Genomic DNA, 19,440 nt, shown 5'->3' with positions numbered 1-19,440 from the left:
GTAAGTAGCTAAAGCACTTGTGTTATGGAAAATCAAAAGTAACGACGGTACCACAAGCACCCAGACCCAAGACAACATAGAAAACTAATAACCTTTTTCTACATCGATTCGGAATCGAACCCGGGACCACGGAGTGGCGTACCACGGAGGTCGTCGAAAATTAAAATTAATGTATAGTAATTTTAACAATTATATACCTAAACATATACTTCCAATACTAGATCTAGTTTTTAAAAATAAAATGGCTTGGTCTCATTAATATATACGTAATTTTTAGAAAACATTATCAACATTCAATATCATTCTATAATTTATCGTAGAAGACGTAAGTTGTGTTACAATAAAATTGCTGAATTAATTCAGAAAAATGAAAGTTGTATAAACAATTTTATCGATAAAGTACCTAGCCAAATGCACAACACTACACTGAAAACCCACCCTCTATCGATTCGCCCCGGCAAAGCCTAATTTTGTATATTTGCTCAATCCGATTCACGCAACTAAGGCTCATATAAAAACACTGTCAATCGTTATTGAATCTTATATACATATAAATAAAATTTATATTAAGTTGTTAAGTTTTCGTTGTTACATCGTTTTCTTGTAAGAAATATTATAACATCAGTTTTGTGAATGATACAATAAAGAGCTTTAATGACACTTGTTATAGTTCATTTTGCTTTGACTTTAGTGGGAAGGCAGTTTAATCTTGTACAAGTCTGAAAAGGTGGTTTCAGTGAGGCGTCATGACTTCCATAAAGTGTGTTTTAGTTTTGTGTAAAAATAATTCTGCGTGTTTAATTATTTTGTGACGAACAAACGGTTTATAATCTGTGTTATATTAAATTGATTATTGTTTATAAAAGTATTAAAGAGCATAAATTTCAGGTAAGCTACTTAGAGATCGAAATTTCTATATTAAGATTATTAACGATTTAGAAGCTTAAACGAGTTAGGTAATTAAAACTATTTTTGATATTAATTCTTGTAGTGCTTTAATCGTGTGATAACGATAGTTACAAATATTATTTATTCGAAATAAATTAGGTTCTATTCGCATTTCCTTGATTTCTGGACAAGAAATAAGTATTATAATAGAAGACGAAAAAAACATAAAATTAAACTCACATTTCGGTACTTTAATAACGAAGTAAGTAAGTAAGGAAGTAACGTTACGCTGCAAATTTTATTGAATTGTTATCAGAAGGTATTGTCCTTGTGATGTGCAAAGAATGTGGTTATGTTAAAGTGCTTGTAAGTTTCAATCATTAAAACTTGAACAATAATAGTTTAATATTAATGATTAGCGGAACAGTTATTTTTTTATTTTCAACAATCAGAAGACCTGTTAACTGGTAACCTAATGGTTAACGAGCACCACGGTCTAAAGGTACCGAAGAAACATCGACCATACCTAAATCGCCAATGCCCTACTAACCTTGGAAACATAGATGTAATGATCCTGTAATTACACTGGCTCACTCACTATTCTAACTGGAACACAACAATAATAAGTATTGCTGTTTGGCGGTAGAACATGTGATGAATGGGTGGTACCAAGTGAATACTAAAACATATCTAGCCAGGTTGTTTGCTTATCACTTGTATATTTTTTTTAATTACAGCTGTTAAAATGAAAACTCTCATAATTCTACTAATATTCGGCATCGTCAACGGCGTCCCTCAGAAGCCTAACTTGGACGCCATTCTGAACCGCCGCACCGATGTCTACATCGCCGGCTTTTTCCCCTTTGGCAAAGGGGTGGAGAATTCGAACACTGGTATCTTTAGATAATGCTTTTAAAATAATGCTTGGTATTCTCATGATTAATAGTAAACCTATTTTACGTAGAAGTTTATAGTTTTACTGGTGTGATACAAGTGTTTCGACCAATTCTTGTTACTCTCTGTTGTGTAGAGTGTGAAGTAGGATTTAATTTGAACACATCAGAGGCATATGATAAACTTCTGTGTATATTATGATGTCCCGATTTTAGCCACGGTGGCTTAAGGAGACTTAAAGCCTCTTCAGGACAAATTTTTAGTGCACTAGTACATTATATACTCACTTCATAATTCCAAGGGTAAATCCGATATAACCAAAAAGAGTTTAGTCGCAGAACCAAAAGCATATGTTTCTTTCTTTCTAGTATACACACAAGAGTATTGGCGTTGAGGGGGCATAATGGCAAAAAGAGCTTTATGCCGTTTGCTATTACGACATATGAATCTGTATAAATCCCCCCCCCCCCCCCCCAACGATCGCCAATGGTCGCTTTTCTGGCTACTAGACCAGTTTATCGTTGTGATATTAATAAAAATACATAAAAGCTACTAGTTGTCTTAAGATCGAATAGAAAACAAGTAAAGTTTGGAATATCAAAAGCTTGATCTTATCCAAATCTGATTATTTGAAAAGAGCAACTTTGCGAGTTTCTATTCGCTGGAGGCTGCTTTCCGAAACGGTGGTAGTATTTAAATATCGACGATTCGATAACGCTTCATTGTGTTGTTTACTTGAATAAAATTTATTTTATTTTATTTGAATATTTCATTTAACACGGTTTGAAGAATCGTATTGCTATGATTTCATCAGCTTATAACTGGACAGCTAAGTCTTAAGAGCTAAGTACCAAAGCTATGCTAAAACCGCTGTAGGTCGAGGCGTGATGCCGAGTGTGAAGCTGGCGCTAGACCACGTGAACGAGCATGATTCAGTGCTTCGTAACTACCGACTGCATATGTGGTGGAATGACACCGAGGTGAGAAATTTTTCTATTCTGCAACCGCAACTGTGTTTACTAACAATGCTTTCATTTGTTTCTAGTTAATCTAAGATGGATTTACCATTTATATTCTAGGACTATCCTCTTAGAAAATGGGCACGTAATGTCCCACAAGGTCTTCTCTTGAGAAAAAGTTTTGGAGCTCATCCACTAGACTTTTACAATACAGGCTGGATACATCTAATACGTTTTCCTTCACCGTCAACTATAAGATTTTACGAATACAAATTATGCAGATAATAAATCAGTAATGCCTGGGTTGAAAGTAACCACTGGCTCATCTCGGAACTTCCTGCCTATCTTTTTGACAATCATGGTCTACGTTCATTTTGATGTAACTTATGATTTACAAACAGTGCAACGCAGCCGTGGGAGTGAAATCATTTTTCGACATGATGCACAGCGGTCCGCACAAGTTGATGCTGTTTGGAGCGGCGTGTACTCACGTTACTGATCCTATCGCTAAGGCCTCCAAACACTGGCATCTAACGCAGGTAATAACTGGGTCAATTACAATTATTTTATTGGAATATAGGGTATCAGACTATTAATACGCGATAAGCTTTCATGATGTGGGTGTAACCATTTTGTGTATTATATTCGGGATTAAACTGTGACCATACCTTACAACCCTGAAAGGTGCAGTAGATGAGTCAGTATTTTACCTTAAACAAAATGTTTTCATATTGAAAATCTAATAAAATTTTGCCAATTTCTGTTTTGATAGTTTCATAATATATACTGTATTTAGATACCTTTTTCTTTCTTCACAGTTATCATACGCAGACACGCATCCTATGTTTACAAAAGAGGCGTTTCCCAACTTCTTCCGAATTGTACCTTCAGAGAATGCGTTTAACATGCCTCGGATAAGATTGTTGGAACATTTCAACTGGACCAGAGTTGGTACTATCTACCAGAACGAACCAAGATATGCCCTAGTGAGTAGAATTATCTTTCTGCTGTTATTTTAGAAACGATGTAAGGTTTTGCTAAAATATTAAAATGATATACGCAATTCGAACCTGTGAATTTGTATCCAGACATCTTAAATAATCCAGTTCTTTGGTAGTGGCCAAACTGTATGGTTGATAAAATTATGTAGGAGTTACTGGTCTCTAGATTACTTGTAGTTCTTCTTGGTAATAAAAGTATCACTTGCTTTCTTGAGATGATCGCAATGAATTTATGTAAAAATGTGTTGTTATATACAAAGACTTAAAAAATCAGTACCCAATAAATAATTAAATTAGATAATACCAATTTGTTCGTTTGTGAATCTCAATTTTAATATTATATTTTGCTATCAATAACAAAGGCTCGGTATTATCTAAGAGCACGAATAAACTGTCCGCTGTTGCACGTTTCTGCAAGCTCTTGAAGTATTTTGTTTGACTCACACTGAACGCGTCTTTGAACATAAACGGCTGTGTATGTAACTATTATGTAAATCCTAAAATGGCATTAATTTTAGGCATCAATAATATTTTATTTGGGACTCCTCGATTCCTCTATATAGATTTAAGGACGTGTAAGTTTCACATGATTATAGTGGCTGATTTATATATCCAGTTATTGTAACCTAAAGTCCTCTATATATTATGCAGGTAACTACATAATTACTGTAATAAGATATTATAAGCATTTATGCAATATACATAATTTATTTTCAGGCGCATAACAGGCTCTTAGCAGATCTAGACTCAGCAAACTTTTTAGTGGATGAATCTCAGAGTTTTGCAACAGAAGTGAAGACAGCTCTATCGAAATTAAAAGAGAAAGACATAAGAATCATACTCGGAAACTTCAACGAAACGTGGGCTTTGAAAATATTTTGCGAAGCGTACAAGTACGTATATTTGTGCTTTAAATTGGAAATACATCTTAGTGTTAATCGATGAAGAAAGAGATAAATTATTTGCTAATAGATCTGCTAATTTTACTATTATTGCACTAAAAACAGTCCATGATGATTATATGTTTATTTATAATACATCACTTCCACTTCAGTTTCGATAACAACTTCGCCAAGATTTTGGCCAATTATGTTATTTCCATTTAATATCAAATAAAATTTATTAGCTTTTAGTTACGTGATTTGAATAGGTTTTATAACAAGATATATAAAATCCTAATCCATCCATCAACATTCTTCAATAAAACCTTTCGAGGCTATATTATTTTATATTAGATGAAAACCCGGCTTAAATAAACCTAAACAAAAACGGCTTTACTTTTCATATAAAGCACCCGTAAACGTCAAACATGGTCGCCCGTTGAACTTCATGTCATTCATAAAATTTTATGGATTGTGGATAGGTTCGGTTAGGTATCGATCGTGTCTATCGTAGACTTGCACGAAATTATTAATATGGGTACCAATATTAAATCTTTGTTTGTTAATAACAGACCTCATGGTACCTCGATAGTCTAGAAACTGCCTCATAAGCCCGTTGATTATAAGTTCCTGGTTTCAAGATCCAGGTCAGAACGTAAACATTATTGGGTTTTAATGTTGAGAAATTCACAGTAACAGCTCATTATCAGGACTTTCTATATTTTTGCGCCTGAAATCTATCTGGTCGTGCACAAAGGTTCAAAATTATAACTTAAGTAAATGTTTAAACGTCACATAGACTAGAGATGTACGGTCGGGCCTACACGTGGCTGCTGCTGGGCACGTACAGCAGCAAGTGGTGGACGCGCCGCGCACCCTGCTCGCGTCGAGAGCTAGGCGCCGCACTTGACACTGCCATCCTCACTGACCTTTTACCGCTGTCCACCACCGGCGAGACTACTGTCTCCGGCATCGTAAGTACACTGTTGCATCTTGAGGTAGGTATACATCCGTTATAAATTGATTTATAATCATTGTTAAATAATGAAACAATAAAAAGAGATGATAATTTTAATTCCTATTTTATCTTTTCAGACGGCCAAAGATTATCAAGTGGAATACGACCGCAGAAGGGGAATAGAATATTCCAGATTTCATGGTTATACATACGATGGTTAGTACTGACATAGGCTGCTACAAATATGCTGCTTTTGTATCCTATTTTGCAATAAATTAAGCTAAAAGCGTACCATTGATTTTGACTGCAAGGTTATGATAAACTGCAGTGATATTAGTTATACGATTATCATAGTCAATGTCACATCACTTTCTGATATTTATGGTGGTTCAAATTTTTTTTGGTTTTCACCATTACCTACGGGATAGTACTGCCCACTGATTGACGAGCATTTACCTGCTGTTGAGTCAGTTGTTTTTACAATGTCTGACAAATTGCCATTGATACAAATGTTCATTTTTTTCACTCACACTTATCCTCTCACTCACTCACTTATACAGGCGAATGCTTCCAGCCTTACGATCTTGTTCTGCATGACTTTCAAGTTTCTCCTTACAGAATATCTCTATAATGTTTGCTATAATGTTTTTGTTATAGGTATATGGGCAATGGCGCTAGCAATTCAAACCGTAGCCCATCGAGTCAAGCTAAAATATAAAGAGAAAACTGTACAGGATTTCAGATACAGGGACAAGGAATGGGAGCAACTGTTCCTGGATGCATTAAGCAATGTTACATTTGAAGGAGTTACTGTAAGTTAAACAAATATATTTTTACTAATTGGTAGAATAGCAGTCTATAAACGTCCCGCTGCTAGGCTTCCTATTTAAGAAGGTTTGGAGCTTATACCGCCTTGCTTCTCCAATGTTGTTTGGTAGGCACATGTGTAATAAATTTTCTTCAGACATTGGCATATTTTTTTAAATTCTTTTTATTCGCGACTTTATATCTTATACTATTAAATTTTTACTAAAAATCTATTACATTTACGCCATAAATATTAATTTCAGGGACCAGTTCGTTTTTATGACAACGAGCGAAAAGCATCGATCCTGCTCAAGCAGTTCCAAGGTGAAATAGGTGAGGTCAAAGTTGGAGAATATTGTGCTGAACGAGATCGTCTCGACCTGGGCAGTGGAGAACCTTTCAGGTGGATTGGGAAGTAAGTGTGGACATTTAAAAAAAATATATGAGCTCTATTGATAAAATATCTTAAAATTTTATAGAAATGTGATGTTGTTAGTCGATGATAGTAAATTCTTGTAATAACACTATGAAAATAGCTTCAATGAGTTTAGTCGCAATCAAAAATTTCCAGAAAAGAAACACATTATTGTGAAGTACACGACCGAATTCTTACCTACCCTATGTTAAGTACTCACCATTACCCGTAGAGAACTCTGTCAATATATTAACTATTAGTTGTTGCGCTCGGCTTCGATCGTTTTAGATAGGTAGGATCGGTTTTAGACATAAGAAAGTATATGTTCTAAGCCTATGTCCTTTCTTGAAGTTCAAGCTGGCTTCATACAGAATTTGGTTCATTGGTTTGGCTGTGAAATAGTAGCAAGCAGAGTTACTTTCGCTTTTATAATATTAGTATAGATTCTTACACGTTCTAGGGGTCTAAATTCGAGTGATAATATTATGATCTATAAATATACCGAGACACAATAGTAATATACAATATATTACTACCGTAAAGAGTTGATAGTGTTGGTGTAGTGGGTGTGTATGTGTATTCTGTTATGTTCAAAGGAACCCTCCAAAGGACCGTACGCTACGGCTAGTGGAACACACGCAGGTCAACATCACGCTGTATTCGGTGCTGGTGTCGTGCTCCGTACTCGGCATCCTGCTCGCCACTGCCTTCCTTGCGATGAACATCCACTACCGGAACCAGAGGTCTGCACTTCTGGGTGATCTGATGCGAGATATCGATATTGGTGACCCCGTCAACGCCAGCGTTAAAAATATGCTAATAAATTAAATATGTTTTTTAAATGCCTTTTTCACACACATGAAATGGCAATAATATCGTATTTTCTTCTGATTTATAGATAAAATCAGATAATTTCATATGTAATCCAAACGACACTATAATCAAAAAGTTGCTTCCATATTAGGTATATAAAAATGTCGTCTCCACATCTCAACAATTTGATCATCGTGGGATGCATGCTGACTTACCTCAGCGTGATCTTCCTCGGGCTCGACTCCAGTCTCAGCAGCATCGGTATGTTCATCTCCTGTTCTCACTTCGAGCCTTTATCAATGTTAATTCTATTGTCATTCATTATTATCTTTGTGTTCTCTCTATCTTTTATCGGATCGAAGGTAACCTTAACAATATAATTGGTCGAAAATTTTCATTAAATAAAATTATTTCGATTATTCATTCAATACGAGTAAATTTTTCGAATAAATAGTAAAATAAAAAGCACTTTCGATTCGCATGTCGCTGGCACTCCGTCACGTTCACGATCTCATTCAGTTCATTAATTCTTAGGTCTTTCTCAGGAAGTACCACGTGGAGGTAATAGCTTGCTACAAACCCAGCTTGAGCTTCGACCCCGGGCAGAATGGAACCCGCTAACCAAATTTTGGGAACTAACCCCCTCTTTATTTTAGACTGATTCTGAGAAAGACCTAGGCGATTTTCTAGGTCGTCGGAGTCGACAGCATGTTTCCAAGTTTTGGTTTCTTTTCCTTCTATCCATCGCTTTTGGTGGTATGTGATAATTTTGTGTGTTTCATAGCTTTGCCATCCAGTATTTGTAAGTACTTTGACGTTATCGCTTCTATTTCGTTACTTTGTTTTAAATTTGCATCTACATAATCAATCATCTCTTAATTCACAGCGAAATTGCTTGGTGCTATTACTGTATTCGAATAAAATATATAATGCATGTTCAAATTAAATAAAGTTAAAATTGTATCCTACTTATATAAATTAAATTAATCTAAGCAGTCAAACAATATAATAAAATGTATAAAATGTATCGTAGCTTTACTATTTATCAAAATATTATTTGATTGTTTTGTTATTAAAAAAATCACCTCAAGTAATTATTATACGATTACAGCCGCGTTTCCATACATCTGCACGGCGCGAGCTTGGCTGTTGATGGCCGGCTTTAGCCTGGCTTTTGGTGCCATGTTCTCTAAGACCTGGCGTGTTCACTCAATCTTCACTGACGTTAAGCTCAATAAGAAGGTTACAAAATGATTTATTATTTTCTTAAATTATTATTTCTTAACTTTTGCATGATTTTGATTTATCATTAAACAAGTTCCATTAATATTCTCAATTGTTGTTTATTGATCTTTGATTTTCATTAGCCAATGATGATGATGTAGTCGTGACCAATTTTGGTTTCTGTGGTAAATTTTCCTAGCCAACTGCACAGTATATATTATAGTGCATAAGTGTGTGTGTAAACACAAGTGAACTCATTATTCTCTCACTCTAATAATCCGATGGGATGGTAAAGAGATTCCGAGGCACGGGAATGTACAGACATCCAACTGCCAGCTGGAGGCTCCAAAATGTTTCGACTAAAAACTCAATTACTATTTATCGGCCCGAACTGAAGTTTACCACCAGACAAACGAAGCAGTCAGCTACACACTCACTCGAATACTTGCTCTCACTCTACTCACTCTTCTATTCCAATACTCTAGCTCTCTAATACTCATATTAATACTTGTCACTAAGTCTTCAAGTCAAAGACTTAGTTTTGTTAAAGATTAAAGATTGATCATTAACGACAAATAGAGAAATTAATCAAAATTGGTGAATTTTTCATATTATTTTGGCTATAAATGGTTTGTAAATCCGAATTTTAATATTAACAGGTGATAAAAGACTACCAGTTATTCATGGTGGTAGGTGTACTGCTGTGCATTGATTTGGCCATCATGACTACTTGGCAGATATCAGATCCTTTCTACAGAGCTACTAAGCAGATGGAGGCATACGTAAGTAACAAACTGAAAGTGAAGCTTATATATATCGTTTCTTGATTTGGAGTTATTGTGTAAACACTCGTATTGGTAAAACATTTATATACTTCATTACATAACACAAAGTCGCTTACCGCTGTCGGTCTGTCCCCGTGTATGCTTAGATCTTTAAAATTACACAACGTATTTTGATGCAGTTTTTTTAACAGATAGTATGATCTAAGAGGAATATTTTTTTGCGCTTACATTGCAAACGCTGGCTGAACCCTACAAGATCAAAATAATGTACTTACAGTATTGATCACCTTAAAACGGTCTTCAAAAAAGTGCGCGATTAATCTTTCTTTTGTTTTATAATCTTCATGTTCCAAATATAGAAATGTAGCGTTATTCATATTTAAAATGTTGCCTTTTCAGCCACATCCAACAAGCGAAGATATAGTAATTGTGCAAGAAAATGAGTATTGTCAATCGGAACGGATGCCCATATTTATTGGAGCTATTTACGCTTACAAGGGACTGTTATTGGTAAGTGATAATGAATAAAAATGATATTTATTCTCTGGCTAACATGCTATCCATGTGTGTGTGTGTGTCCAAATGAACATTTTTTATACATATTATTTTTAAATTTATACAATATCCAGTTCGTTAAAGTTGTTCATTGCGCGAACAGCTGTATAGATCACAAACATCAGCTTTTCCGAAGTTTCTTAAGTTCCTTATTGCTATCTTTCATAACAATTGATTCCAAAACTTTTATTGGGTAAAATAGGTACGATAATTGCACAGTCCATAGGTTTTAATAATTATATATAAATCTTAAAAATAAAACTTTGTAAATTTTGTAGGTATTTGGCGCATTCTTAGCTTGGGAAACGAGGCACGTCTCTATACCGGCTTTGAATGATTCGAAACACATTGGTTTGTCCGTGTACAATGTGCTCATCATGTGCATCATGGGTGCACCTATAGCTTTGGTAAGTACTAACCTGCAAAACAATTTTGAAGTATGTCCGATTTTCCTGGAATTTTGCACAGGTACGCGTTGTTGCCGGTGAAAATACATTCTACATAATACTTACTATCTACTTCAAGAAACAGATAGATTAAATATAAATTATTATGGTTAAATAGAAAGATAAAAAAAATAGTTCAGAGGAATACAATGGTAACCTAACATATTATGTTAGGGCTGATCCCTAAGTGGTATAAACTTAGCAAAGGCAAAATATATTACGCAGAGCTGATAATAAGTGACAATATTTAGAGGAGCGTTTCTTTTTCAGGTTTTAGCTGACCACAAAGATGCGTTGTTTGTATTGATCGCAATATTCATCATCTTCTGCACCACAGCCACTCTGTGCTTAGTTTTTGTGCCCAAGGTATGTAATACTATTATAAGGCATATTTTTCATAGCTTTGGTTAGCGGACTGGTAATCAAGCCAACTATAGGATAGGAAATGGACATTATCACCTATAGACATTGCGCCGTAAGAAATTTTAGCCATTACTTGTGTCGTCAATGCGCCACGAAATTTGGGAACAGCGGTACTATGGCTCTTCTTTAAATCAAGCAACCATGTGTTCCGACTGCAACTACAGTAATTTGTTTTTGCCTTAAGACTGATGTTGATTTTACCTCAGGACCCTATTTATCGATGTAACAGTTTTAACTATTTTTTTTTTTGATGATGAACTTAAATTACATTATAGTAATATTAAAATAAATAAGGATCATTATATACGAGAGGTGGCAAAGCAAGGTCTGACTGCAATACATAAATCACTACCAAATCGATGTACTAAGGTGTGCTTAATTCATATAATAATATTTATTACTCAAAACGCAACGATGATCCTGTAATATCGATCGCACAAAGCTGGTAGAGCTACGGCGCAACGGCTCTGGTGGGTCGGGCGGTGCGCGCATCCGCGCCACGCTGCGCCCCGCCGCGCCGCACGAGTGCCGCGAGCCCGGCCCCGAGCTGGAGCGCCGCCTCAAGGAGCTGCGTCAATACAACAACCGCTACCGCCGCACGCTGCAGGCCAAGGAGAATGAGCTGCAGGTGATGTTTCCTGTCTTGACCTGTCCCATTGTTTGTCGTTAGCGAGAGGCATTCTCTTACATTGTTGTTCTGTATTACAATTATTTGATATGAAATGTATTATTATGTTACATTAATCCTAAACTTTTTTAAAAATAAAATCAATATAACTAGATAAACAAATATTTTAGATGTTACTCAGCAAGCTAGGAAGTGATGCAAGTTCTGAATCTTCAGTCCGAGACTCGAAATCCCCAGGCACGTTAAGAACTAGATTACCAGTGCCGAGAGAAAACCTTAGTCACCCAGGTAAATTGGCTATTTTTCTTTTTTGGATACGTCACTCACTTTCTTCTACTTAGGAATTGTTCACGTTACAGAAACTAGTGACATAACATCAGTATGCAGTCTCAGTGCATCAGCTGGTGCAGAAACTGAATACATTAGTATGCAGACTCAACCATCCAATGAGAAGCAAGTATTTCATCGTTTTCATTTAGAACTAGCTTTGTATAGTAGATTTAAAAAGAGTTAAGATAGAAAAAATAAAAAAGCATTTCTCTTATCACGATGATATTATTATTATTAATTATCTTTAAAAAGGACAGTTATTTTGAAATTACAGATAGAAAATAATTAATTTCCTTCATAGAAGCATAGATAAGCATAAGTTTTATAATAATAACCGCGACAAACGACATTACATACATATTATATCGACGAAAATTTCATCAAAGAAGTATATCCTGCAACACAACAACTGCTAAAATTATTTAATAAGGCATCTTATAATTTTCAGACCTAAGCCTTCAGCGCCTGTGGAACCCATAAAAGAAGTGCTCAAAGAACCCAGAAAGGAACAAACGAAGAATGTATCTTTCAAGAATCACTTGGATTACACAAGTCCTCCGTCGTCTAAAGCTGTGCCTGAAAAAGATCAACTCGCTAAGTTACCATATGGATGGTCTACTGAGGTAATTTTCTAAACATCTTATTGTAGGTTACAGTTTTACGAAGTAGTCTTTGAACTCTTGGTTCAGATTATTGGAACCACGAAATAAATGGTAAATATTTCTTAGTTTGAATAATTATAGGCTTTTTTGCCCATTTACCACCAGGTGGCCCATTTGCCTGTCTGTCTTCCTATATAAATTTAAAGACAAAATATATCAAGCTCTAATTAAGTATGACCTAACAAGGGTCCTTCGGTTTTGAAATAATGTTTAGCATTTACTGAAAAACTAACCAATAAATATTACCAATTTGTTAGATATATTTATTTAAAATATAATTGACATATCCTTTATTTAAGGAACCAGAGCCTACAAAGCCTAAAATATCGGAACCAGCTAAAGCAGAAGCCAAAACGATTACAGCATTGAAGCCAAGTGATACACCTACGGTTAAGTCTGTACCAGCTAAAGTCCAAGAGCCAATGTATACAAAGGCGGCCCCGCCTAAGGTTAATAAGGTCAGATATTAATATAACACTTACCAGATCACTTATTATTCTATCGGGTTTAAGCTAGTGCTATTAATAAATGAATGTATCTAGACACCGGAGATGCAAAAGAAACTGACAAAGTCCCAAGAGACCAAACGCGAGGTGAAGAGCGCGCCGCGCACGCATCGCCGCATGTCGAGCGCCAGCGCGGGCGCGCTGCTCGCCGACCTGCTGCACGCGCCCGCCGACGACGCGATACCCGACAGGAAGCACGGTCAGTGCATACTATATCTTTTAGTGTATCGATAATTTGGAGTTATAGCTGCCCAAATGCAAGACACATTATCTCGTGGTGGATTATAGTTGCCAGTCGATCTGGAATACTACATTGACTCCCTGTCCTACTGTTCTAAAAATCTTATATCGACAGTTTTTGGCTAGTATCCACTAACCAATCACCGAGGAGTAAAGGCGATCTCTAAGCTAAATGTATTCATTTTCTGATCCCGCATGCCAAAAAGAGCGGAGATTGGTCAAATGCTTGTTTTAATGTGCTCCAGAAGATACGTATCAACACATTTTTGTGCATTATATTAAATGTCCTTTAACCCAACCGATATTATGGCAATAAAGATGGCTATAACATACCTATCTTTAATGATAACGATAGTCAATTTGAGTCAGTTATATTCCAAAAAAATCCATAATATTTATAAAATTGCAATGGCTTAGTAAATCAAAAAGTATTATAATTTAGTACCACAATTTAGAATATTAATTAATTTTCAATTCAACATTATTCTTAATTTTTTTTCCTGGTGAAGAACGAGAGCCACCTGTTCTCTATAAGCCAAAACAAGAACCCGAGGACATATTGGACATCGACCATGAATATTCTTCTACGGACAGGAAAAAGACATGTAAGTTCTCATTATAATGATATAATTATAATGTTTGGTTTAGCAATTCATTGTAAGGCAAGTGTTTCTGAAAATTCTTGTTTATGTAAACGAGGATTTAAAAGGGAAATACAAAACTTTGTTGACCAAATTTATTTATTCTTTGTTTAGTAGTTATTGGAGAGTTTTAGATAATTAATTATCATCATTAAAATCAGAATGAGTGGACAAAAATAAATGTGTAAAACAGACAAATTAAGGTATTATGTATGTTTTTCCCATAATAGCAGTTGCATTTCGAACACTACCCGAATACTAGTAACATGTGATATATGTTTTTATGTATAGGATTTATTGATATAAGAAACACAATCGGAATATTCACAAAATAAATAAGAAAACATTACGATAATAGCAGGATAGAACAGTTTGATATACCATTAGAGGCATTTACAACAATACAAGTAAATTATAATATAAACAATACTCTCGAATAAATGAAATTGTAGTTTAAAATAAATATAAAAGAAAATAAAAGGACCAAACGTTAAAAAAAATATCTCTAGTACTGCTGGTAATTCAGTGCTTTCAATAAAAGTTTCTTCAAACTGTTGAATATTGATGAAAATGATGACGTTATGGGAATGGACTACATCATAGTTTCTTATAGAACAATTTATAAATTAGAATTAACCTACATTGGTATGATATGTAGAAATCGCTATTATGTTTATTTTGTTGGAAAAAGATGGTGTGGAATTATAAGGCAGGTTTTAGATGTGAGATATACCTAGAGTAGTTTTGTTGTATCAATTTTACTATATAATAATTTATAAAAAAATAATAATTATCTAATTTGAAATTTATTAAACGCTTGGCATAATCTGCATGTTAAAGATTTTTCCTACTTTCTAGGATTAATGGGTCTGACCAATTGACTTGATTGATTTACGGATAGCACACAAATTTTTACTATCATAATTATGACTTTTAGGTCAACGGAAAGATTCAGAGAAACGAAAAAAAGAAAATTTCATAGTTGTTCAAAGTGATTTGTGGGATACGAATACTTTCCAGTACACGTGCCAGAAATCACCGCCAAGTAAGTGGGAAAAACAAGAGTTTTGATGTCTTGAAATTTGGCAAACATTATAAGGCTTATTTGATTAACGTTGCTAAGAAATATACCATATTCTTATGTAGGAATTATTTAAAATCAAGCCATCTGTTTTTATACTTCAATTCGACTATTATTTTAACAATGTTACAATAATTTAAACTAAATAAAAATAACTAAATATAAATTTAGGCCACGCTCACTCTCCAATGCAACGAAGTGTTTCAGAGAAGAGTCGACAGCAATCATCACCCCACCATCACAGGTAAAAATGATCCACCACGCTAAAGCCAAAGTTTATATTTTTGAAATTACCACTGAAATATCATTGAAATGGTTTACAGGGAAACAGATAGCAGAAGCACAGATAGAAGAGCTTCAAATGCTTCTATTAATCACGGTAAGTCTCAGTTAGAAATAACTAAAACTTTATTATAAATAATTTGATTAATAGAAAAATACGACTATAAAACGATGTTTTTAGTTTGAATGCCAACGAAGAATTTGATTTTTTAGACTTAATTAATATAATTGTTAAAGCAGATTTTACAAATTTCAAGTAACTAGTCTGACCTTTGTTAAAGTTTCTTTAAAATACACTGTGTACAAAATATCTTTCCTTAAACATCGATTAATATTGGTTATTATTTTAGTAGGTACAACAGCGAGAGTTGCTACGCCAGAAGGATATCGAGAGGCAGAAACTCTACGAATGACCGATCGCTTATCGAAAGTAAGTACGTCAAGTAAACTGATTAAAGTGGACCCCCGGTAATCCGACAAACGTTGTGCAGGGCACTGTCATCTCATCGAATTTGTCGAATCATAGCGTACAATCTAAGAGTAAGACCCCCAATAGTACGATATTTTTACAAAAGAGTACCTTGTAATCCGACAAATTACTTATCCAATGATAAGATTCTATATTTTATACTATAAAGTATAAAGAAATTATAGCTACCATATCACATGTAGTCAATATTATGAGTACCTTATTGCTGTGATCTAAAATTGTAAAAATATAATCTTTTTAGCGTCGAGGTTCAGAATTTCCACAGCCAGTAAGTACACCGCCTCATCAGATACAAACAAAAAGACGACAATCTACTGCGATGGTACGTATCTCAGTAATGAAAACGTTTCATTCAATTTACTTCCCAGTCTATTCACAACCATTTCTCAAACAGATGCGAACATATCAAGAAGAACAGCTCGAGAAAATGGAAACAACACAAGAAAAACACGAAGAGGTACCTAAAATGCAGCTACACGAAAAAATAGTTCCTGAAATGGAACGGAAAGTGGCAGAAACTAAAGACAGGAAGCCAGATCCAGATATCATAAGAATATCTAAAAGACAAGAATCACCAGCGAAGAGATTGGTACAAGATCCTGATACGATAAGAGTTACGAAAGGCCAAGAGTCTCCGTCTAAGAGATTGAGGCAAGAAGCAGAGCCATTAAAAAGAGCGAAAGGTGTTGGAGATTCACCAAAACTAACTCAAGCCGCACAAACTCGACCCGACCATTATAAGAGCAGTCCAAATGTTGCATCACGACATAAAACCGGTAAGATTTTTTAGTAAATTTCTAATAAAACAACCGTTACACTTTGCGACGTTATTAACTTCCATTTTTCTTAATTTATCCTTATAGTATTTACCTCTTTGAATGCGGTTCAAACAAATTAAATCATTTTGAGATCTTTAGAGTCTGTAGTGGATATACACATAACATAAAAAATGTATCTGATACACTTAAATTAACATGAAAACTCTTACTAGTGATGCTTTTCCGTATCGTCCTATTGACTGGCCTAACTAGTGTCGATGTTTTCTTGTTTGATGATTAAAATTGTTAATAACCATACCTTAATTTTCAGAATCACCCAACAAAAGGGACGAGCGCAAATCAGCAACCTACTCTCGTAGCGACTCCAAACGTCAGGAATCTGTCGAGAGAAAGATGTACACAGCCAGCTCTGAGTCCGAGTTGTTTGAATGCGCTATCCTACCCATATTTCATAAGCTACTAACTGAGAGGCACAAGAGCCAACCCCATGGCCTGAATCTCAGTTATGGTGTTAGCTGTCCTAATATATCAATTAAGTGCGACATTGTGGAGTATTTATAAATATTCAAGTGCTGTTTCCTATTGTGACAGTTTGATGCAGTCCCAATAGATTGTAAAGGAACGTAAATACGACGGCAAGAGTGTATTTGCGTGTGTGCGTCTGTGTGTAAATGAGGTTGAAATGTATACTATGACTAAGTACGAAGTTAATTTTAATCTATGCGTTCAAATTTTATTATGAAATGTTGTCATTAAGATGGCGTCGCTTCCGCAATGGTGCGCAATCACAATTTGTTCATTAATTTTGTATTTGATCTACGTTAATTTCTTTAACTTTACTGTATCTGTATTATATAAATACGTAGGACTTGTTTTGCTTTATAGAATATTAACGTTATGAATAATTTATTGTTTAAAACAATAATGGTCTCAGAGTAATCTGTATATGAAGCATAGTGGATTCATCATTGAGCGGCTACACGTGCTTTGGCATATGTGAATGCACCATAATGAATTGTGTACGGTTAATATATTTATCGTAAAGTGAAAAGACTCTTAATATTTAGTCAGTTTTTAATATAGTCATTACGAAATTCGTTAGTTAATAAGCTCAGTTTTGTAATTAAATATTCATGATGAAATTATTTCAAAAACATTGAATTAGAACAAATGTAGCTATGTAAGAAATACAATGTTACCATTACAAAGCTGACTCAAATAGCTCTTCATAAATACACAAGCTATTGCACGATAAACTACTCAAAAATAGATAACATTCTTATGAAAAAAATAAATCTTATTATTTATTTATTTACGATTAAGTGATCTTAGTTAAAAAAAGTTCAACGTTATTTTATAAGTTTTTTTTGTACAAAATGTTGGCTGGCAATGCTTTATTATTACTATAAATATACTATTTTACTAAAATTAACTAAAACTATATTAATTATCGAAATCACAACGTGTCTAGTAATTTTTAATGTCGTTAATAATTGTTGTATGTAAACGTTATTGTGATTATTATAATTAGCAAGTTCATTTACGGGTTTTATGAATAACTGATATTAGATGTGATTACGAAAATATAATAGGTATTTGTTAGTCAATATTTTTAATTTTCAAATTCCATTGTATAGTATTCATATTTGCTAGTAATGTCAATATGGTGTTGATCAGTGGCTGTAGAGGTAGTACCTAGGCGTGCAACGACTTGAACCACGAATTAATCGGTTAAATGACTTTACTAGATATTATTCGAGCAATTTTAAAAAGTATATAATTATTATAAGTGATTTAAAGTATTGTTTGTTTTAAATAACTCAATTCTTTCTTTATCCTTGCACAGACAATTTTTTCACTTGATATATTCAGGCGAAAGATTCAAATTTTAGAGTTGCTAGAAAATTTCCATGACAGTAATTTGTATTGTCATATTTAAAAAAAACTACCTATTCTGCTGTTTTATTAATAAGTATTATGCGTCGTCTCCAAAATGTACTTACAATACAATTGCACAAAAACATTTATTATGAATTAAGTAGTTACCATTCTTGAAATTTATTCATACATAAAGAAAAAAATAAGGTTAACACTTTTATCTACGTTAGATAGTAGTAATAGGTAAATTGTAAATAATTTACAAAACGTTAAAAGTTATTATTATGTTACGTTAATGTTCTTTGAATTTTATCGATTAATATTATTTAAATTACAATTTTATATTCATCTATTTGCACGTATTAAAGACTTAATAGAATATTTAATTTAAATTAGTTATAAGATAATAAATAATTTATTACAGATTGTGTTTTATTTATTACTACCCTTTGATTAAAAACTAATATTTTTTAAGTAAAATTATTGATGCATTTAATTCAATTCATTTCAATTTTTTGTGCTGATTTTAAGTAACTAACTGCAAAGTTATATTATTGATTGATATTATTTATTGACTATTTTTAATATTGAAATTACTGCATGTTGTATGCAGTAATGTCAACTCTCTATCTATTTATCTCTAATGTTGTCTTAGATTTTCGCGATTATTACACATTGAAATAAAACTAGTTTTTAACGGATTTAATCGCGTATATTAATTATTTTAACATCCCGACGTTTCGAGCACTTTGCAGTGTTCGTGGTCACGGGCAGACACCGCCCGTTAAAACTAGTTTTATTTCAATATTTATCTCTACTTTATTTATTTGAAAATCATATTTAATTTTAAATACTTCCGATGTATTTTTCTGAT

General features: G+C 33.9%; 1 protein-coding gene across 3 annotated transcripts; it reads left to right on the top strand.

The window, feature by feature from the left end:
- The first annotated feature begins 682 nt into the window (after positions 1-682).
- Positions 683-17,795, top strand: LOC125073793 (gamma-aminobutyric acid type B receptor subunit 2). Of its 3 annotated transcripts, XM_047684831.1 has the most exons (32): positions 683-888; positions 1,626-1,781; positions 2,659-2,762; positions 3,143-3,280; positions 3,560-3,727; positions 4,460-4,635; positions 5,423-5,597; positions 5,719-5,797; positions 6,239-6,393; positions 6,652-6,803; positions 7,400-7,546; positions 7,768-7,877; positions 8,728-8,858; positions 9,500-9,622; positions 10,025-10,135; positions 10,459-10,587; positions 10,897-10,992; positions 11,492-11,677; positions 11,848-11,965; positions 12,037-12,130; positions 12,456-12,630; positions 12,969-13,127; positions 13,212-13,374; positions 13,925-14,020; positions 14,994-15,101; positions 15,309-15,381; positions 15,461-15,516; positions 15,770-15,849; positions 16,151-16,231; positions 16,304-16,685; positions 16,999-17,259; positions 17,307-17,795. In XM_047684831.1, the coding sequence occupies exons 2-31, from the start codon at positions 1,634-1,636 to the stop codon at positions 17,247-17,249; spliced, it is 4,164 nt and encodes a 1,387-aa protein (XP_047540787.1). In that variant the 5' UTR covers positions 683-888; positions 1,626-1,633; the 3' UTR covers positions 17,250-17,259; positions 17,307-17,795. The 3 variants fall into 3 exon arrangements, with proteins under 3 accessions (XP_047540787.1, XP_047540786.1, XP_047540788.1); XM_047684830.1 differs by having other exon boundaries at positions 16,999-17,795; XM_047684832.1 differs by lacking the exon at positions 683-888 and adding an exon at positions 1,208-1,254 and having other exon boundaries at positions 16,999-17,795.
- The last annotated feature ends 1,645 nt before the right edge of the window (positions 17,796-19,440 follow it).

Source organism: Vanessa atalanta, chromosome 25 (genome assembly GCF_905147765.1).
Source record: "Vanessa atalanta chromosome 25, ilVanAtal1.2, whole genome shotgun sequence".
In the NCBI taxonomy this organism is placed as follows: Eukaryota; Metazoa; Arthropoda; class Insecta; order Lepidoptera; family Nymphalidae; genus Vanessa; species Vanessa atalanta.
Note: the sequence above shows the minus strand (reverse complement) of the source record. Positions and strands in the feature narration are given on the sequence as shown.